Source organism: Gymnoscopelus braueri (genome assembly GCF_963280865.1).
Source record: "Gymnoscopelus braueri genome assembly, chromosome: 16".
NCBI classification, from domain to species: Eukaryota; Metazoa; Chordata; class Actinopteri; order Myctophiformes; family Myctophidae; genus Gymnoscopelus; species Gymnoscopelus braueri.
Window position 1 is genome coordinate 40,760,492 of NC_137616.1, and position 22,538 is coordinate 40,783,029.

Below are 22,538 nucleotides of genomic sequence, written 5' to 3' on the forward strand. Positions count from 1 at the left end.
ACAACCAGTGGTGGAAAAAGTACTCAATGTTTTACTCAAGTAAAAGTATCAATACTGCAATGTAGAAGTACTCTGTTACAAGTAAAAGTCCGGAATTCAGAATGTACTTGAGTAAAAGTACAAACGTATTGGTATCAGAATGTACTTAAAGTACCAAAAGTAAAAGCACTAAAATGTTTGAAAATAGCAGATCTACAAGCTCACAACGCGTCGCGATGCGACGCGTTGTGAGCTTGTAGATCAGCTATTTTCAAATAGCCAAGGTATAAAATAGGGCTAAAGTGATTAATGTATGTTTTAATAATGTAATAATTTACATCTGCAAAGTAACTAGTAACTAAAGTTTTCAAATAATTGTAGTCGAGTAAAAGTACAATATTTGCCTCTGAGATGTAGTGGAGTAGATGTAGTAGATGTAGTAATGTAGTAAAAGTAATGTAGTAAAAGTATTGGAAATTGGAAATACTCAAGTAAAGTACAAATACCTCAAAATTAAACTTAAGTACAGTACTTGAGTAAATGTACTTAGTTACTTTACACCACTTCATACAGCAGAGAGAGAGAGAGAGAGAGAGAGAGAGAGAGAGAGAGAGAGAGAGAGAGAGAGAGAGAGAGAGAGAGAGAGAGAGAGAGAGAGAGAGAGAGAGAGAGAGAGAGAGAGAGAGAGAGAGAGAGAGAGAGGTGAAGTGATGAGGTAAACAAAGAAAGTGAGAAAAGGGTCAGATGAGGTTGTATGGATGGACATAAGCCACAAGTTATGTGTGTGTGTCCTGTTGACCGAGTGTGTGTGTGTGTGTGTGTGTAGCCCAGGGTTTCATGAGATGACATCATGGGTGACATGCTCTGGTCGGGTCAGGTCAACACACACACACACACACACACACACACACAGGTGAAATCATTGGGCAGGGCTCAGCAGATGTTGAGGGGGGGGGGGAGGGGCCGTCACTCACTGTCCAACTAGGTCAACACTGGGAGTTGTCATACTACAGTATTTGGATATTGGCTCATAGTGTGTTATGTCTAGCATTATGCCTGATTTGATGTACTATGGATTTGCAATTTTTATTTTGCACTCTGTCCATTGTTTGTTAAGTCATTTGTATTTACTTGCTTGGTGATGATAATATATAATCAATCATTAGTTTAACCCATTAAGACCTGGATCTGTGTCATTTTTAGATTTGAGCTAAAAAGCATTATTTTACACTTTGGGCTATTCAAAAATAGCAGATCTACAAGCTCATAGCGCGGCACCGAGTGCCGCGCTACGAGCTTGTAGATCTGCTATTTTTGAAAAATCTTGAAAATGTGTGCAAATCTTTGAATATATATCGTTTTAAAGCGAACATTTTTAACTCACATTTTTGCTTCTGGGGGGGTCCCTGGAACAAAATATTTTGATGGGGGTCCGCGGGCAAATACATATAATTTTGGGGGTCCTTGACATGAAAAAGATTGAGCACCACTGATATAGAAACATACGTTTTTCAGAAAACTGTTGGGATTTAGGAGACATGTAGAATCGACTTCAGGTCTCAATGGGTTAACGCATAGCAACATAACACATTTATAAACATATACATGTTTTAATTAAAACTAAATTTTAATTAATTTCAGAAAACAGGTCAGGATTTAGAAGGCGTTTTTAGAATGGGCCTCAGGTCTAAATGGGTTGAGAAAAACAAAACAATGTATGCAGGGATACACAATGTACACTATCTAAATGAGTCCACACCACTGAAGAACAGATGCATCACCTTCTCGTTGTGAATACAGGTAATTGGTTTAAGGTTTTAAGGGAACTGATCATTTTAACATAAAGAATAATAATTGCATATCTACAAGCTCAAAACGCATCGCGATGCCACGTGTTGTGAGCTTGTAGAACGGCCATTCGATGTATATAAGTGCTTAAGTGGTTAAATGAAAATATGATACAGCTTGCTAATGAGTGCACCATTCCAGATAGCCAATAGGCTCTATGCACAACAGCCATATTGGAAAGAAATTGTGCATGGTACCGTACGCGGGCCTCTTCCTTACTTCCCGTGTTACCAATGATACTAATGAGAGTCAGGGTGCTGATGTTGTGCATCTCGGCTCACTGGAGACCCTCTGCTACACCAGTGGGACTCAAAGTGTCTCATATAGGTTCCTTGAGGGGGCTACAAATTGACCCTTACGGGTGTGTAACTCTGAGAGTGTACGAATGGAACCAAATGGACCCGTAAGGGTCCTTTTGGTTCCATTTGTACACTCTCAGAGTAATGGGGGTCCTTGAAATTAAAAAGTTTGAGAACACCTGAGCTACACTAAATGGAACAGAGCCTTCATTAGAATCATTAGTAACACCTGTGAAGGAAGTGAGGAAGGCGCCCAATCTCTCAGCCAGGTAGCACACTAGCCAACCAGATGATTGTGTCCAGTGAGCGTTGAAAAAGTGAGCTAATTGATTGGAATGAATCTCCCAGTATTCTCCTGGTGGTATTATGTCTAAATGTTAACTTTTTATTATTAGGTAAATGGTGGATTACACAGCTGACATCATACAGCTATTCATCTGAAGGTCAGAGACACGACAACACTGATCCAGATTGGATATGAGGGCTGTGGCATGTAACTAGACAAATGTCAGATCCCTCCCACGCATGTACTGTGGGTGCACACATCTGCTCGTGAGTACGTACTGTGTGCACGCATGCATGCATCATGTGTGCATGCGCCTCTTTTGCTGAAACTTTAGGGAGCCTTCTCTCTTTCTCTCACACACACACACACTCACCCCCCCCCCCCCCCCCACACACACACACACACACACACACAGACTTCTTACGCAGACACACTCACAACCTCCCAAAGTCTCCAGTTTCCACCAAAGGCCTTTCCTGAAGAAGCCTAAAACCTGATAAGGCACAGAAACACAACACACACACACATTGACACACACACACACACACACCGGATGACGACAAGGGAAACTGGACTTAATGTTCCTTAAAGAGCAAGGCAGGGCAAGCAAAGGTGCTTTCTTAAGAGAGAGAGTGACACTGACTTGTGTGTGTGGTGTGGTGTGGGGGGTGTGTGTGTGTGTGTGTGTGTGTGTGTGTGTGTGTGTGTGTGTGTGTGTGCGCGCGTGTGTGTGTGTGAGCGTGTGCACTCTCATGACTATTTTGAACAAGGAATGCAGGTCCTATCATTCATGCGAAGTCGGACAGTTTGTCCTTGGAAGAAGAGAGAGACTGATACCCGGTGCATGCGTAAGACGTTAGCCCAAGGGTTATGTGTGACCGTGCGTGTGTGCGAGTGTGAGTGTGAGTGTGAGTGTGAGAGTGTGTGTGTGTGTGTGTGTGTGTGTGTGTGTGTGTGTGTGTTCTAGTCTATCAGCGTGCTCCACCTGCGTCCTCGTCCTCCTCCATGCCGGCGGGCCCGGACTCCGGCGTCTCTCCGTTCTTCAGACAGTTGTGGATGTAGGTGGCCTTCCAGCGCGCGTACTTCCTGTGTTGGACGTTCTGTGGGGGTGAGGAGAGAGGAGAGAGGAAACGTTAAAGGATTAAGGAGACAGACGGGAGGCGAGGGAAGAAAAAAAAAAAGTGGCGAGGGGATGAAATGAGGAGAGATAGGAAAGAAGGAAGAGAAGGGGGGGAAAAAAGAGGGGGAGAATTAACCTGTTAAAACCGGGAAAGCATCAGTGTCATTTTATTTAGTTTAGCTATATAGCACGTTGGTTCTCAAAGTGGGGTCCGGGGACCCCCACAAGGGTCCTTGGGGGGGGGGGGGTCCCCGACAAAATTAGTTAAGATATAGTGTCACAAACTTTTTAACCACTTTATCCATATTTTATACTTTGGCCATTCAAAAATGGCAGATATACAAGCTCATAGCGCGCCACTTCATGCCGCGCTATGAGCTTGTAGATCTGCTATTTTGAGGGAAAGAAACGTGAAAATCTTTGAATACATATATATTTTCAAAGCAAAACATTTTAACTCAAATCTTTGCTTTTGGTGGTCCCTGGAACAAAATACAAAATACGTACTTAACATGAAAAAGTTTTGAGCACCACTGATATAGCAACATAAGTTTTTCACAAAATCGTTAGGATTTAGAAGACATCTTTTTTAAGGAATCGACCTCAGGTGTCAAAGGGTTAAAAGATTCGATTAGTGAAATTGAATGAAACCCCCCCCCCCCTCCACCACCACCCTTCCAGCGAAGTCAACAAGATAAGAAAGGGACTCGACAAAGCCGCTGGTTCTGCCAGATAAGAGGTTATATTTTGCAAGAAACGAGTCCCAAAACAATGGAGAGTCGATGTTGGCGGCATGAGCGCGGCCCAGCGAGGTGGGCCCTGTGTTGGTTTAGCCTTACAGCTGTGGGAGCCAGCGTGGAGGAAAAAGATCTGTAATCATGTGAAATGAAAACACAACGGTCTCCCCCTTATCAAAATTCATGAATGCTTTGCCTTAACCCATTAAGACCGGGAATGCATCTGTGTCATTTTTTAGATTTCTTTGGGGCTATTCAAAAACAGCAGATATGCAAGCTCATAGCGCGGCACCGAGTGCCGCGCTACGAGCTTGTAGATCTGCTATTTTTAGAAAAATCGCGCACATTTGTGCAAATATTTGAATATATATATTTTTAAATGAAACATTTTTGACTCAAATCTTTGCTTCTGGGGGGGTCCCTGGAACAACGTATTTTGAGATGGCGGTCCGCAGCCAAATACATATCATTTCGGGGGTCCTTGACATGAAAAAAGTTTGAGAACCACTGATATAGAAACATATGTTATGTTTTTTTTTTTTAAACTGTTAGGATTTAGAAGACATTTGGTAGAATCCCCAGAAGCAAAGATTTGAGTTAAAAATGTTCGCTTTAAAAATATATATATATATATTCAAACTAAAGATTTGAACACATTTTCACGATTTAAAAAAGAAAAACAGCAGATGCCACACTATGAGCTTGTATATCTGCTATTTTTGAATAGCCAAAGAAATCTAAAAATGACACAGATTGCGTTTCCGGTCTTAAAGGGTTAAAGTCGGTGGAAGGAAGGGGGTTTCACGCTGTGCTACAGGAAGATACATAACAAGCACTGCAGGAAAAACAGGATTTTTTTTTCTCCTTCCTCTTTTTCTTTTCATTTCAGATACCGCAAACCTCATGAGCAAGCTAAGCGTCTTTTATGGGATTATAAATAGTGACGCTGTCGGGCAAAAACCTTGTACAGCATCTCCATATTTCATATTTTTCACCATGTTTTTTTCAATACATTTACGCCGTCGGTCATTTTATACTTTGTCGTACAACAGTGTTGCGCATAAGGGCCGATAAGAGACGAGGTCACAACGCGATGCGTCGCCTATAATTACTATGACATGCCCATAAGGGTTGAAAGTGTTTAAGGCTGTCTGTGTTTTTTTTTATGAATATTTCACCAATGCTAAATACTAAACACAGCTGCTCCTGTGCCTTCGTTGTCATTGTTAACACATTGAGTGCCAAAACCGGAGATCTATGGTTTTTCAAATACACTCGTCGAGTGCCATAACCGTAGATCTACGTGTTCAATTTTTATTATTATTATATTTTTCTACATGGGGCGCTCTAACGCAACTTAGGAATGATCCACGGACACTGTAAAATGGAAAGGACGGATGTGAATCCAGTCCAAAAAAAACTTACATCCCGTCCTCTCCAATGATAGGATCTGGAGAAAAAGGTCCCTATCTCCATATCTTTTTACAGTGGTGAAAACGAGCCTTTTTCGACGCACGATCACTCTGCAATGGCGGATCGCGTTAGAAATATTATTGTTCCAGTCGATAGACGTCCTCATCGTGGCGTCTACAGCTCTAAACAGATCAGCGTATGCGGTAAGAAGCGCTGGCACTGGATGTACCCCGTTTTTAAAAAAGATTTGTGGCACTAAAATGTGTTAAATGTGTCGCACCAGGAGGCGTGGTGGACCGGAGAACTCCCTTTCTTCTTTAATAATAACAACATTGGATCCACAGGTTATTTCCTTTTTTCCCCTTTTTCTCCGCAATTTAGTCATTATGCCAATTGCTTCCTCCCCACGCACATTTATGTGTGTTGTCATTGTCAGTGGTGGAAAGTAACTAAGTACATTTACTCAAGTACTGTACTTAAGTACAATTTTGAGGTATTTGTACTTTACTTGAGTATTTCCAATTTCCAATACTTTTACTTCTACTCCACTACATCTCAGAGGCAAATATTGTACTTTTACTCCACTACATATACTTGAAAACTTTAGTTACTAGTTACTTTTCAGATATAAACTATGATATAATGAAACATACATTAACCACTTTAGCCCTATTTTATACATAGGCTATTTGAAAATAGCAGATCTACAAGCTCACAACGCGACGCGTTGTGAGCTTGTAGATCGGCTATTTTCAAATATTTTGTACTTTTACTTTTGGTACTTTAAGTACATTTTGATGCCAATACTTTTGTACTTTTACTCAAGTAAATTTTGAATTTTGGATTTTTACTTGTAACAGAGTATTTTTATATTGCAGTATTGGTACTTTTACTTAAGTAAAGAATTTGAGTACTTTTTCCACCACTGGTCATTGTCACTGCTGTTGTATCGTACTGACTCACACATGCCAGTGAGGAGCCCCCGCCGGGAGGACGTAAAGCCTTCGTCCTGCTCCTCCCGCTCAACACTAGCGCCCCCCAGCCCGTAGGAGTACGTGTCGTGCAGTGACTATTATCACCCCCCCGCCTGGCTTCCCTCCCCCGAACACGGCGGCAATTGTGTTTGTGTATAAACGCTCGACAAAGCCGGACGCACCGCGGTGGATTTGAACCCACAACCTCCGCGGTGGTGGGCAGCTTACTTTACCACTGCGCCACCCGAGCGCCTGAGAACACAGGTTCTATTGTCCTTTTCTGTCAAATAAAAAGTGCTGGAAATACAAGGTTTCCGCCCGAAATTGACAATGTGCTGGAATTGAAATGACAGTATTTGACTACTTTCTACTCACTAACACAAGGACTTGGGTGTGGAGGAAACGTCTTACATGTATATAGTCCGACAGGGTTTTTTATGTAATGACGTTAACACTTACTAATTCAGCGGTTCTCAAAAGGACCCCGAAAATGATAAAAAAAAAGTGTGCACGGACCCCCATTTCAAATTTTGTTCCAGGGACCCCCAGAAGCAAAGATTTGAGTTAAAAAACATATTATATTCAAAAGGTTTGCACAAATTGTCACGATTTTTCAAAAATAGCAGATCTTCAAGCTATATGAGCTTGTAGATCTGCTATTTTTGAACAGCCAAAGTATAAAAGGTCATTTTAACCACTTTAAGTGGTTAAAATGATTGTGATACTAAATTAACACATTTTGCTGGGGACCCCCTGGAACCCCACCCCCCCAAAGACCCCTGGGGGTCCCCGGACCCCACTATGAGAACCAACTTACTAATTGATATCAATAGTGGCGGTGACGGGACGAGGTTTATTGGAGTGTGTCATGCAAGCAGCCATGTTCGTCACTTCGCCAGCCAAACAGATATGAGAGGCAGTGCCAAATGACGGTTGGCTACGTGCCCGCTATGTGGGCTGGTGGATCACATATCCACAGCCAAACACTCATCAGACCAGTCACACCCTGGCTTCTACCACAACCTGACAACTCATCTTTTTCTGGAAACACTTAAAAGGAGCAGTTCACCCTTTTTTCAATCATTTATTCACAGCCGTGATGAGTTAAACACACAAGGAGAATCTTTGTTCCTTTTTGTTATAATGCCTTTAAGGTTAATGAAGAATCACAAAACATGAAGAGAATACTTGATGAATTGAAGTAAATCGAGGCCATAAACTCTGTTTATAAACTCCAAAACAATACTTTTTAATTAACTTCCGGGTTAATATCGTGACATGCGCGAGTGAAGATGCACCTGAGGTTAAACGGGAGCTTTTTCTATGGTTGCGTAACATGTTTTTTTCTTTTTCTATGATTATACTTTGGAAAGGTACAGTAAACAGCACGAGCCGACACGAGAAAAAAGTCATCGCGACCTCCCATTAGCTTGTTATGCGCCGTTAAAAATAACAGGAAGAGTGATTCCCGCAGTAGTAGTACAGTGGTGGCTTTTTAAGTCTACCGTGAATTTGAAACGGAATTGGGTCTGAAACATCCTGCATGGCATCAGTTCTGCTGTCACCTCTCTCTGTACCATCTCTCCATTTTCATCTACTCCCAAAAGCCTCCTGCCAAAAAAAAAAAACGCATTCAAAACAATTCTCTACCTCTCTCAACAACAGCAGCTGTTTCACGGCCAGGATAATGCTTGGTTTAACCCATTAAAACCGGGAACGCATATACTGTGTCATTTTAGATTTGAGCTATAACCATAATTGTATACTTTGGCTATTCAATAGTGGCTATTCAATAGTGCGGCACTCGGTGCCGCACTATTGAATAGCCACTATTGAACGGGTTGAATGAACGGGTTAATCTAGCCACTACCACTCGACAGACTGTCTAGCCGGTGTACAACAAACAACAGCCTCTGCTGTTGGCCAAGAAAGAGCTTTATACTGCGGGAGTTGGGATTTGATTTGATCTCCCTGGCTTGAGTTCTGATTGGCTCAGGATATGGCAGGTTGCCAATTTCGAGTCCCACGGCGACTGCCTCGTTAAAAATCGGGAGCTTAAGTGGGACCCCTCTCTGTCAAAAACAACCCGCGGCGCCGCCGTGTCCTCGAGCAATGCACCCGACCTGACCCCCCACCCCCCCCCACGCTAGTTACACCGATAACAGTGCCATACTGTGGTTGTTCTGTGGCAGGGCACCGAGTGCCGCGCTATGAGCTCGTGGATCTGCTATTTTGAAAGAAAAAAATTAAAACTGCATGGGGGTCCCTGGAACAAAATATTTTGAGATGGGGGGGGGGTCCTCGGACAAAAAGTTTGAGAACCACTGATATTATAGCAATTATATTATATTGCAAAAAAGTGTTAGGATTTAGGGGACATTTGTAGAATTCCTCAAAAATAGAAGATCTAAAACTCATGAGCTTGTAGATCTGGTATTTTTGAATAGCCAAAGACATCTCAAAATGACACAGGTGCGTTCCCGGTTTATGGAATGGGTTATTGAAGCGAACAGGCACAAAAAAAGCGTGCAGATCTCGACCAATAAAAAAAGAAAACGTTTGGGGTTGGGGACACGGCCGGTGAAAACCGGCGACAAACTCAAATAGAGACCGTTTGTCGTCGAGTGAACAACAAATATTTGAGGGGCCGGTGGTCATCGATGCACAACGTGCAGTCACTCGCCGCACGTCAGGAAAGTCTGGTTGAAACGATATGCTTGTGACCAGTGGTGTAAAGTAACTAAGTACATTTACTCAAGTACTGTACTTAGGTACAATTTTGAGGTATTTGTACTTTGTACTTCCAATCATTTTACTTCTACTCCACTACATCTCAGAGGCAAATATTGTAGCAAATATTGTGTACTCCACTACAATTAGTTGAAAACTTTAGATACTAGTTACTTTGTAGATTTAGATTATTATAACAAAACATACACTACCCACTTCAGCCCTATATACACATTTCAGCCATTTGAAAATAGCCGACCTACAAGCAAAATAATTAGATCTACAAGATCACAATGCATTGCACTGTGGCGCATTGCTTCTGAGATCGGTTATTTGGAGACCAAGGATAGACCCCTTGGGGGACCCCTGTCAATGAATTACATGGGGATTAAGTCATCACAAAAGGCTTCACGTTCAAATATTTAATATTGTAAAAAGAAATACTGATTTAACCGACAATTAATTTTTGAGTCAGCCGATAACGATAAAATCTGGCATCCCCAGACTGGACCATAGGAAAGACATTTTGTCATTTTATTCATGAAATACTGTTGGAATTGTTTTTAAATGATGCAAAGTTTTTTTTTACTAAAAGTTTTATCCCACGATTTTGTAACCTATTATTCCACCCAGTGCCAATTGCCTATGTAATCCTAGGCGCTACTCTCCCTCTGCCAGCCTGGGGAGAGCCCTGAACTGAGCTCAAGCTTCCTTCAAAGCATGAGGAGCTAGCAGGCCGCTTCTTATCACCTGACAGGGGGTAGTTTCCCCCGGTAGGACGCAGCGCGTGGAAGGAACACGTTATTCAAACCAGTTCCTTTCCCCTCCATCAGGCCCCAACGGTTCATCCCGGAGTGCAGATGTTTAATCTCGAAACCCCTGCCTAGTAGGTAACAATTATGTCTCAATTTGCCGGGCCGCAACGAGCCATAAACCCAAGTGACAAACATAAAAAAAATGACGCTCCGGCTGCCATTAAACGGACAATAAAGTTTCAGAAGCGTGGAATCGAACCTTGACACTATTCCCAATCTGGACGCACTGGCTCATGGCGGAGAGTATAATCATTATATCTGTGATAGAGAGACACACATCCAGACTAGAGAGAGATGTCAGTCTGTACTCGAAACGCATTTAGAGCTTTTGTGTGACGCTGTAGTATGATCAAAGTAGGGCGATAATTTACGAAAAAAAACTCAAAAAGTTACAAAACACGGTAGGGCATTAACGAATAGTGATTTATGGTATTCGAATTATTCGACCCAAAAGTATTCGAATAGTCGATTATTCGGTTTGATTAAAAAAAAAAAAAAATTAAAAAATTTAAAAAAAGTTCTTTTTTTTTTTTTTTTTTCAATGGCATTGATGACTCGACTCAAGGAATGCGAGTTGACGTCACACCAGAGCTCACAGCTGCGTGTCTGCTCTAGAAAAGCCACAAAAAAAAAAAAATCTTTAAAAAAAAAAAATATATGCTTTTCTTTTTTTTTCGAATAGTCGAATAGTGGTTTGATAGTCGAATACACTGTAAACCCCAATGCTCTATAAAAATATTTGGTTAATGTATTGATAACTTGAAAAATGTTAAAAGGTCCTTCTAACTTAAACATATCGAGTACCTTGAGCATTTTGTTTCTTTTGAGTAATATAAAATTATATTTTTCTATTAATCTGAACTATTTTTGTGGAGTAATTAAGCAGAACTCAGAACCTTTTATTGGCATTAACTTAAATCTCCTCACGTCCAACATGAGTGCGTCTGACGTCAGCCTACGTCAGGACGTAAAGGCTAAGTGGGCGGGCACTAACTCTCCGAAAAGTTTTTCTGTAATGGCGGACCTTCCTCGCACTGCGCTCAAACGCTGATTTTCAACACGCTTCCATCGAAAAAACACTTTATTCAAGAATATAACGTCTCACCACGTCAACTGTAAGTATATTAAACATGAAATCAATAGTTGTTTTTATAATTTGTTGATATTACGTTAGTTTCTGTTGAGTTGATTTGCCCGCGTAAACTTGTATGTATGTGTGTGTGTGTGTGCGTGCGTGCGCGCGTGTGTGTGGTATTACACATGAAGTGAGTTATATTAAACATGAAATCGGTAGTAGTTTGAATATGTTTTTGATATTTGAAAGTTGTCCATGTCGAGTTTAAGAGAAGGCTAATAAAATTAGCATTTTAGCCTAATACGCGGTGTGTGTGGGGGTGGGTGTGTGCACGCGCACATAAGTTTGTGTGTAATCACTTCTTTAGGCGTACTTTCTGAATTAAGACACGGATAGTTTCTTTTTTCGGGTGGAAATAGTACATATTATGTGTGGAAATGTTAATATCATGTTTCAAATGAATGAATGAATGATTTATACTATTAAAACTTTCTATGCCGGCGCCACAGACAGTGTTGCCATGTCTGCTTATTATAAGTGACTATGGGCTTCTTTTTATTTAAAGTTGCTCGTAAATATTGTATTTTGGGCTTGTTTCTAAGGTGTAGTTTCTTATTTGATAAAAATAGATAAACAGATTTATAGTGCTAATGTAGCCTGTAGTCGCTGCTTTTGGGCTTGTTTTCCTAGACCTGGTTGCTTATTTCTCTCATATAATCTGGCAACACTGACGACAGGCTGCAGTGCACAGCCTCTCGTCTTTAGTAACAAATAAAGAATACGCTTTCGTTACTCACCAAAACAAATACGTTTTTATGGAGTTGAAAGCCAACTCTACTAAGTGGGAACACTCAGCCACCCACCTCACGTCTAAAATAAACTTTTTGCCCAAAATGTAAAATAATCCACCGGAAGGAAAACATGTTTTAGCTGCTCCGCTGCGCCCCCTACATATCTTGTCAATAGAAAAATTCCATTGACCAGATCTGTAGAGGGCGCAGTGGAGTAACTAAATAATAGTGTAAATAAATAGTGTAGTATTACTGATAGTATTTACTGATCTGTAGAACACGATGCAGACTTATTGTCATTGATGAACTTTTAACCAAAGTTGAGTATTTTGCAACTATATTAAATGAATTTGTCTTTCCAGCTGGTACGTGCTGGTTTCCTGACCTGGTTTCCCGACCTGTCACCACAAGTTAAAACCTGACCGTTTCCTGACCTGTCACCACAAGTTAAATGTGAGTATTACCTTCATACGTACATATACGTACACCTTGCCATGATGTAACTCCAAATATCAGTGAGATGGCTTCAATTTAAAAACAGGCTTTCCAATGGTTTAAAATGTATTTCCAAGAAGCATTGTTAGTAAAGAGAAATAACCTACCAAACATCTCAACTTTTTGTCTCCGCCAGGCCGCAAGGCATGGCGAGAGTATGTTTTGCACCCTGTCCGTCAGTCCGTGTGTGTGTGTGTGTGTATCTCACACGGCTGGCTTGATTGCAGCGAAACTGAGCACACACTCCCTGGATGCCAATTCAGAACCTCTGCCCCTAATCTTTCACATGGGCCTGTTATACACGAATCCACAAAAGCGCTGCCTGTAGCTGCCTGTAGGCGGCCATTGCTGCGGTGTCACGTCCGCAGAGCGTTGACACCGCAGCAATGGCTGCGCGCAGGGCAGCGCTCCGTGGATTCGTGTATAGCGCCACCGGGAGACCACTTTTTGCAAAACACATTTGTTGACAGTACTCCTACAGATTTTCTCCAAACATCACGCAAATTGAATGAATTTGTCTTTCCAGCTGAGTGTACGTGCTGGTTTCCTGACCTGGTTTCCCGACCTGTCACCACAAGTAACAGTTTCCTGACCTGTCACCACAAGTTAAATGTGAGTATTACCTTTATACGTACATATACGTACACCTTGCCATGATGTAACTCCAAATATCAGTGAGATAGCTTCAATAGCTTCAATTTAAAAACAGGCTTTCCAATGGTTTAAAATGTATATCCAAGAAGCATTGTTAGTAAAGAGAAATAACCTACCAAACATCTCAACTTTTTGTCTCCGCCAGGCCGAAAGGCATGGCGAGAGTATGTTTTGCACCCTGTCCGTCAGTCCGTGTGTGTGTGTATCTCACACGGCTGGCTTGATTGCAGCGAAACTGAGACACACTCCCTGGATGCCAATTCAGAACCTCTGCCCCTAATCTTTCACATGGGCCTGTTATAGCGCCACCGGGAGACCGCTTTTTGCAAAACACATTTGTTGACAGTACTCCTACAGATTTTCTCCAAACATCACGCAAATTGAATGAATTTGTCTTTCCAGCTGAGTGTACGTGCTGGTTTCCTGACCTGGTTTCCCGACCTGTCACCACAAGTAACAGTTTCCTGACCTGTCACCACAAGTTAAATGTGAGTATTACCTTTATACGTACACCTTGCCATGATGTAACTCCAAATATCAGTGAGATAGCTTAAATTTACAAACAGGCTTTCCAATGGTTTAAAATGTATTTCCAAGAAGCATTGTTAGTAAAGAGAAATAACCTACCAAACATCTCAACTTTTTGTCTCCGCCAGGCCGAAAGGCATGGCGAGAGTATGTTTTGCACCCTGTCCGTCAGTCCGTGTGTGTGTGTGTATCTCACACGGCTGGCTTGATTGCAGCGAAACTGAGCACACACTCCCTGGATGCCAATTCAGAACCTCTGCCCCTAATCTTTCATATGGGCCTGTTATAGCGCCACCGGGAGACCGCTTTTTGCAAAACACATTTGTTGACAGTACTCCTACAGATTTTCTCCAAACATCACGCAAATTGAATGAATTTGTCTTTCCAGCTGAGTGTACGTGCTGGTTTCCTGACCTGGTTTCCCGACCTGTCACCACAAGTAACAGTTTCCTGACCTGTCACCACAAGTTAAATGTGAGTATTTCCTTCATACGTACATATTACGTACACCTTGCCATGATGTAACTCCAAATATCAGTGAGATAGCTTCAATAGCTTCAATTTAAAAACAGGCTTTCCAATGGTTTAAAATGTATTTCCAAGAAGCATTGTTAGTAAAGAGAAATAACCTACCAAACATCTCAACTTTTTGTCTTTCGGCCTGGCGAGAGTATGTTTTGCACCCTGTCCGTCAGTCCGTGTGTGTGTGTGTGTGTATCTCACACGGCTGGCTTGATTGCAACGAAACTGAGCACACACTCCCTGGATGCCAATTCAGAACCTCTGCCCCAAATCTTTCACATGGGCCTGTTATAGCGCCACCAGGAGACCGCTATTTGCAAAACACATTTGTTGACAGTACTCCTACAGATTTTCTCCAAACATCACTTAAATTGAATGAATTTGTCTTTCCAGCTGTGTGTACGTGCTGGTTTCCTGACCTGGTTTCCCGACCTGTCACCACAAGTAACAGTTTCCTGACCTGTCACCACAAGTAACAGTTTCCTGACCTGTCACCACAAGTTAAATGTGAGTATTTCCTTCATACGTACATATAAGTACACCTTGCCATGATGTAACTCCAAATATCAGTGCGATAGCTTCAATTTAAAAACAGGCTTTCCAATGGTTTAAAATGTATTTCCAAGAAGCATTGTTAGTAAAGAGAAATAATCTACCAAACATCTCAACTTTTTGTCTCCACCAGGCCGAAAGGCATGGCGAGAGTATGTTTTGCACCCTGTCCGTCAGTCCGTGTGTGTGTGTGTATCTCACACGGCTGGCTTGATTGCAGCGAAACTGAGCACACACTCCCTGGATGCCAATTCAGAACCTCTGCCCCAAATCTTTAACATGGGCCTGTTATAGCGCCACAAGGAGACCTCTTTTTGCAAAACACATTTGTTGACGGCACTCATTTTGTGCAAACATCACACAAATAGGTATTCAATATCTCTATAGTCATTAAACAAAACCGGTCTTTCAGATTTTTCATATTCCATCCTGATTGCCTAAAAATGGCTTCCAAAGTTGGCAGGAGTGCTCCGTTTTCAACAAAATGCCTCAAATCATGAACACAGCATGCACTTTCTGTGAAATTTTGCACACACATTCCCACTATGTCGAGGAAGAAATGGCATTTGAACTTTTTTCAAATCAGCCTCATGGTGGCGCTATATTAGGCCAATTCGTGTTTTTACCTATAACAGCACCGATCTGTGTAAAACTTTGTATGCTCACTCCCTAAAGGTGTAAAAAAATACTTTTCCCTGCATTTTTCACATCTGCTTTGCATAGCGTCATCAGGAGGCCTATTTATGTCATTTATTGTATGTGTTGGGCTGATTCTGGTCTGTAATTCACTGGGACTCAGTACATTCACTCAGGACTGCAGAAAAAAACTAAACAAGCAAACATGGAACAAAAAGTTCAGATGTTTGGTACATTATTTCTCTTTTTTAACAATGCTTCTTGGAAATAACTATTTGTGTCCGCAGCGATATGACTCATGTCTGGAAGGTTTGGATTATATAAAGACTTAATATTAATTACAGACATTCCCAGACTCATGTAAAGTTACATCATGCCAAGGTACTACACAACCCAAAATTCTACCATAGCAGCTATATATTGACGAATCCACAGAGCAGCCATAGCTGCGGTGTCAACGCTCCGCACCGCGACACCGCTGCAATACAGGCAGCGCGTCTGTGGATTTGTCTATAGAGAGGTTAAGCCATATATTTTGTTTAACTTTTTCGTATATATTTTGTCCATGTGGAGGCAGCCCGTCCCCCTTGCTAAGCACTAAAACGGGTCTTCTTTTTACAGGTCACTGACGGTGCCCAAATGACTTGGCCGTGTAAGTTGTGTTCAGTGTCTTTCACTGGCCGAGCACACTTATTCACGCATTATAGGCTGCTGCACAGTCAGTTTTCATCAGTCAGTCCACTGCCATGCCTTTATGGCGATTGCATGTGCACATTTAAGTCACTTGGTGCACTGGGAACACATTTATCAAGGAACCACACTGCTGAAATTAGCAGCAGTACAGGTCAGAGTCAAGAGCATGTCTCATTCAAGTGCCCTCTGTGCACTTTTGAGCAGCCTTTTTCAGAATCTGGGGTTCTCTATCATTTGAGAAGGCATTTAAAAAATCACGAGACAGTGGTGTGCCCATACAAAGACTGTACATACAGTACCAATGTAGCAAGTACCTTCAATTCTCATAAAAGTAGAGAACACCAACCAAGTCTTGGGTCAGACTATTGCAGTTACACGATCAGGCATGAAGATGTACAGAGTCAACCAGGCACTAGTTCAGAGGTCACTAGTGAGGTGGTCACTAGTGAAGTGGTCACTAGTGAACAATTTCCAGGTCACCAGATTACGGAGAAAGAGGATGCTCAGTGTGATACTGCCTTACTGAAAGATCAGCTCAAACATAATGTAGCTTCTTTGTTTCTAAAGATGCAGACTATCCTTCATGTCTCAAACACGGCTACCCAAGAAATAGTCGAGCACTTGAATGAAATGTTCTCTTTATCCAAGCCATTGGTCAGGGAGGCTGTTAGTGAGGTTTTGCAGCGACATGGTCACAATGTTACTGATTGTACCCTGGATGAAGTTGTCAGCGCAGTCATGGACTCGAACGTTCTTTTTAGTGCCACATCTAAAGGTGCAGAGTTGTCGTCTTCCAAGCGAAGAAAAACATTTATTGAGCACAACTATCCATTAGTGAAGCCAGTAGAATATCAGCTGGGGGAACCTGGCCATACTGTTATGTATGTTCCAATCCTTCAAATGATTCAGGAGTTGTTTAAAAACACAGATATTCTCAGCAAGATCAGAGAACCAAACACTGAGCGTAGTCAATTTGTATCATTCCGTGATGGCTCTTATTTCAAAGAGAATGAGTTGCTCTCAAAAGAAGATCTAAACTTGTCACTTCAGTTTTATGTAGATGACCTTGAAATTGCAAACCCTCTCGGCACATCCCGTAAAATTCACAAACTTTGTGCAGTCTACTGGGTCCTTGCCAATGTGCCCACTAAATACCGATCAACATTACACAACATACAACTAGGCATGCTAGCTAAAGTGAAAGACGTCCGTGAATATCGTTATGAAGCTGTACTTGCTCCATTGTTGCGAGATATCCGTATTCTAGAGGAGGATGGTGTCTTCATTGAATCAGTTGGTCAGAATGTCAAAGGCACCATCTTTTGTGTTTCTGCTGATAATTTGGGAGCCCATGGATTGGCTGGCTTTGTGGAGTCATTCACGATTGAGTATGTTTGCAGATTCTGTTTAGCCACAAATGAAGAGTTTCAGAAATCTGAAGTCAGAGAAGGACACTTCACTGAGAGAACCAAAGCCACCCATGACCTCCATGTCCAAAATGTTGCAGAAAGTGACATTATCACCAGCCAGTATGGTGTTAATGGTGACTGTGCCTTGCGCAAATCACTTCAATACTTTCATCCTATAACAGGTTTTCCTCCAGATATTCTCCATGATCTTTTGGAAGGTGTTGTCCCTTTTGAGCTTGCTCTTTGCATCAAAGAGATGATCCGGCTGAAGTACTTTACGCTAAAGTATTTGAATGAAAAGATCAGATCATTCCCATATCAGCACACTGATAAAGCAGACAGACCTCAGCCAATTCCCAAAACATTCACGAAACGAGGCACAGTAGGAGGCAATGGGCATGAAAATGCCACAATGCTCAGACTGCTTCCATTATTTGTTGGCAATAGAGTACCAGAAAGGGATGGTGCCTGGTCAGTTTTGATGGAGCTAAAAGTGGTGGTGGAATTGGCATTGTGCCAATCATTTACCAATGACTCCTTAGCGTATTTTCAGGGCAAAATTAGTGATCACAGACAGACACTGCAAGAGGTATTCCCAGAGTATAGGCTTCGTCCTAAACATCACTTTGTGGAGCACTATCCCGCCCTAGTTAGGTGCTTTGGTCCCCTGGTGCATGTTTGGACTATGAGGTTCGAAGGGAAACACCGTTTTTTTAAGAAGGTGGTTCATGACACTATGAACTTTAAAAATGTTTTGAAGACGTTGGCAACCAGACACCAAAACATGATTGCATATCACCTTAGTTCACCATCCTTTTTCAGCCCTGAAGTCCAAACATCCAGAGTAGACTCTGTATTGGTTTCAACTCTTCCAGAGGTAGCCCAGGCACATATTAGACAACACACAGCCAGTGACACAGTCTACAGCACATCAAAGGTGACCATTCATGGCACAGACTACACCAGTGAAATGTTTGTGTCTGTTGGACATAGTGGGGGACTATCAAATTTCAGCAAAATTGCACAGATCTACCTTGTAAATCAAAATGTAACCTTTCTCTGTTATGATTTTGAGACCTTGTATTCAGAGCATCTCCGTTCCTATGAGCTGTCACCCACATGGTCAAGCCAATCTGTCTATGTGCTATCAGATCTCAACGACACTGTCACATTCTCAGCATACAAGATTGATGACTTGGTGCTGTTGACTCCAAAGAGGTTCATACATGTTAAAGAGAATTAGTGCAAACAAGCTTGTAAATATCAAATAATTCCATTAACCTGTTTTTATTTATTTTTTTCCTCCTTTTTTCTATATTTTTTTATTTTTTTCCCCTCTATGTCTCTTGATTCATTAGTGCAATGGCAGCCACAGACCCTCAACCAATGATTCTTCGTGTCGTTGAGCCAGACCGTGTACGAAAAGTAAAGCTCAGCTCACGGCCAGCCTCTGTAGATGCACTGATTCGGATCTTGAAAGAACAACTAGAGTTAGCCTTCGACTTCAGCTTGGAATATGAAGACCCAGACTTTGATGGAAACCGTACTGAACTAGGTCAAATTGAGGAGTTGCCACAAAAAGCTGTTGTACACATCTTACCGTCCAAAGATTCCTGTTCTACTTCTACTGCATCTACTGAACTACTGTCAGATGTGTCAGATGTCCCATCCCCAGAACGTAAACAGAGGTGGCCAACAGGTGAATTTGAAATTCCAAAGTTTTCATTTGATGTTGAACTGGTACTTCAAAGGGGAAATGCTGAATATGAAAAAAATGGAAAACATCTGAAGTTGAAAAGAGACCAAAAGCATGACATCTTGGAAGCGCTTGCAAAAGCCATCTTTAGCTTCAAGGCTTACGATAAGATCCCCGACAGAGAACAGGTGGCAAAGGCACTCGTGAAGAAACATCCCTGTTTGAAAGAAGCAGGATCTGCCACTGGTTGGACTGAATGGGTTGGCAAAATTAAGGAGAAGATGGGCAATTTCAGGGGCAAGCTGAAGAAGGCAGGATGTCTGGAGGTCTCTGTTAATAGTGGAAAAAGAAGTCGAAACCATCCTGAGAATGAATCTCCGCACACAAACATCAAAAGACCCAGGCGTGCAGAAGTCAACTATCTACCCAACTTTCCCCAAGGTCATGATGAGGCAAGTCTTGAGCTTTTGAGGAATAACATTGTTGAAGAAGTTCAGAAGACTGAGAGACACCTACCCCTCATTAGTAAGATGATGCAGGCCACACTTGCCCTGCGGCGACAGACCATAGTGACTGCCCACCCACCCGTGAGAGAGATCCTGGACCAGTGGCCTGCTCTCCGAATGCAGTCTGAGGTAGGTTCAGGAATCACAAACGTTTTATTTTTAAACAATGGGTTAGTTATACACCATACTATAACTGTATGGTTACACGCATACAGTTACACACATTCACACATGAGAGCTAACCAGTACACCCACAATCCTACACCTTTAGCCATTAAGCAGTTGGAAGTTAAGTTGCCCCGATTTGCTTTCCCAGTCAGGGGATGGAAAAGGTAACCTTGCATGCTCATCTAAACTCTAGGGCAACGCCCCACATGAGAAATAATCAACCAACATTTGAACTTTTGTATGTTTGCTTCTTGTATTTTTTTTAATGTAGGTGTATGCTGAGTTCCAGCGTATTACGAACCAGAACCTGCCAAACACTTTCTACGCTGAGCTGGATCGCCACACTCCACGGTTGATGGCTATGTTGAGGCTGAAAGCATCCAAAACAGGAAAGATTGCAGAGGCTTTGGCTGAAATATTCAAAGCCCATGATGAACAGGTCAAGATATTATGTATCTACATCATATAACAAGTGTAATGACCCAAATTACCTGTTTTTATGAAAAAATATATACAGTCGTAGATTTGCACACATTTTCACGCTTTATTTTTTATTTTTTAATGGCTCGTAGCGCGTCACTCGGTGCCACGCTATGAGCTTGTAGATCTGCTATTTTTGAATAGCCAAAGAAATCTTAAAATGACACAGATGAGTCCCTGGTCGTAATGGGTGAAAGACGACTGTGTCCGCCCGGATATGACTTGTGCTCTGTCTTCTGATATGGTATTTTCTATGAAAAGTTATTCTGGCTAATTAACTAGTATAATAATATTTACACTTCTATTCTATGTTCACAGGAATTGCATGATATCCACACAAGGCGTACCACTGTGCTCCATGCCCTTCCTGTATTTCTGCGAGAGGATGCCTCTGCCGTCTTCAAAACATGCACAGTGAGTCCTCATTATCAGACCTAAATTAACCTTTAAACGTCTTGTTCGTGCCCATGTTATTTTATATACAGCGATGACGGGCCCTAAACACTTGTTAAATTGTACAAATATATTGGGCATGCTGTGTATTCATATTTTAACAAGCACTGAAGGCTGTCTAACACTTTTACACTGACAATCTAACCACCTCTGTGAAGGTCTCTGGTGCTGGGTGGACCTCAGTGGTTACATGACTGACATGACCGTTGTCTTGTAGAAGACATTTTCCAGGGCATGTGATGTTATTGAGCGGTTGTTGTACACACACTCTAGACTAGACACCATCTTAAAATATGTACAATGTTTTTGCAGAACAGATGCCACTGTAATTCAGTGACTCTCTTAATTTCGGTGCCCTTTGGAAATATACTGTACATACAAACCTAGCCAAAGTGGACAGCATCAGTGACATGCAAAAGCATCTGCAGGGCAGTGAATGTCCTCATCTGATCGAAAGTATGTAACATTTTAAGGGGGTTTAAGGTTTTAAAAGAAGGGAGGAAAGTTTTGAATCTCTTAATTCCAATTATTAATCATTTCTATAGTTTTTCAGTAACTGGGATTTCCCCAGCTCTTTGGTAAACGGAACATTTATATCAGGATACCAATTGTATCCGCTCAGAAGAGAGAACTCCACACAAGATAATTTATCAGCTTCAATTCTCTAGTATTACATTTCCAAATTCGGCTGCTTTTTTAAAATCATCACTTTGAATTGCACTTGTTTATCCTGTATCCTCTGAGTTCTTTCTCCACCTCAACTGTATACTATAATAATACTTAAGGGCTAGACAGGTGGAGAAACCTGTTACTGAACACCATAGCAATGATGGGATTAGTATGTGATGTCCACTTCTTTCATTCCTTCAGGAGGAGGACGAGGATGATCCAGGGCTGTTTGGCGCAGTATCCCTCCTGACAGCTGCGGCAGTCGGTGACAATCTCAAGCGGCCAATTCACTACAACCCTAAGAAGGTAACCATCATCATTGAAGGTGATGATGTGTTGAGCCTCCCCCAATTTCCAGATGCTGTTGCTGTCGTGTTTGGTCTGATGTACGGACTACATCTTACTTATCCCAAAGGACTGACCAACACGTTTGAATTTATTCAGAAGGTTTTACTGGGTTTGGATGGTGGGAAACTGTCTCCCAGAGTGCAGAGCCTGAAGAATGAGTTGTTAATGAGTATATAGATTGTGGACGCCAGAAATAGCTGCTCTACAAGCTCTCGTACACGTCATGAGCATGTTGATCGGCTATTTCTGATGAAGAGATTAGCTGTAGAAGGAAACGAGCAAGTGCAACTCAGGTCTTTCTCACTTAGAATTGAGGGTTTAAGAGGTTAGGGTGACTTAATATAGTTTACACTGTACAGTTCAACAAACTGCTTAGTGGCTAAGAACACTGAAAAGCTGATAACACCCATGCTACTAACCAGGCAACGTGTTTAAAACGAAGATGATTCTTAGTTCTCAGGCAGCTTTACAGGTGCAGAGTTGTCTTAAGAGTCCAGTGGTTATAGGTGACCTTGAAAAATAATCAGTCAGTCAGTTCAGTGAGAGAAGAGCCACTTTAGTTTGAAGCACATTGCCTGGTGTGTTGGATCTATCTTTTCGGCTTTCCTGTGTTCCTACCTAAGGTGCTTGTTGAGCACTGCTGTTCTTTTTGTTTTGTTTTT

The 22,538-nt window shown here is 41.8% G+C and overlaps 2 protein-coding genes across 2 annotated transcripts in view; one reads left to right on the top strand and one right to left on the bottom strand.

Moving 5' to 3' along the window:
- The window catches only part of vta1 (vesicle (multivesicular body) trafficking 1), a 142,777-nt gene that overhangs the window by 31,625 nt on the left and 88,614 nt on the right, over positions 1-22,538 (bottom strand). The window contains exon 5 of the mRNA XM_080454182.1: positions 3,398-3,512. Coding sequence (XP_080310308.1) covers positions 3,398-3,512 — 115 coding nt within the window. The remainder of the gene's footprint in view (positions 1-3,397; positions 3,513-22,538) is intronic.
- Positions 18,923-22,185, top strand: LOC308102777 (uncharacterized protein). Its single transcript, XM_080452637.1, has 4 exons — positions 18,923-19,887; positions 20,198-20,365; positions 20,725-20,820; positions 21,730-22,185. The coding sequence occupies exons 1-4, from the start codon at positions 18,943-18,945 to the stop codon at positions 22,051-22,053; spliced, it is 1,533 nt and encodes a 510-aa protein (XP_080308763.1). The 5' UTR covers positions 18,923-18,942; the 3' UTR covers positions 22,054-22,185.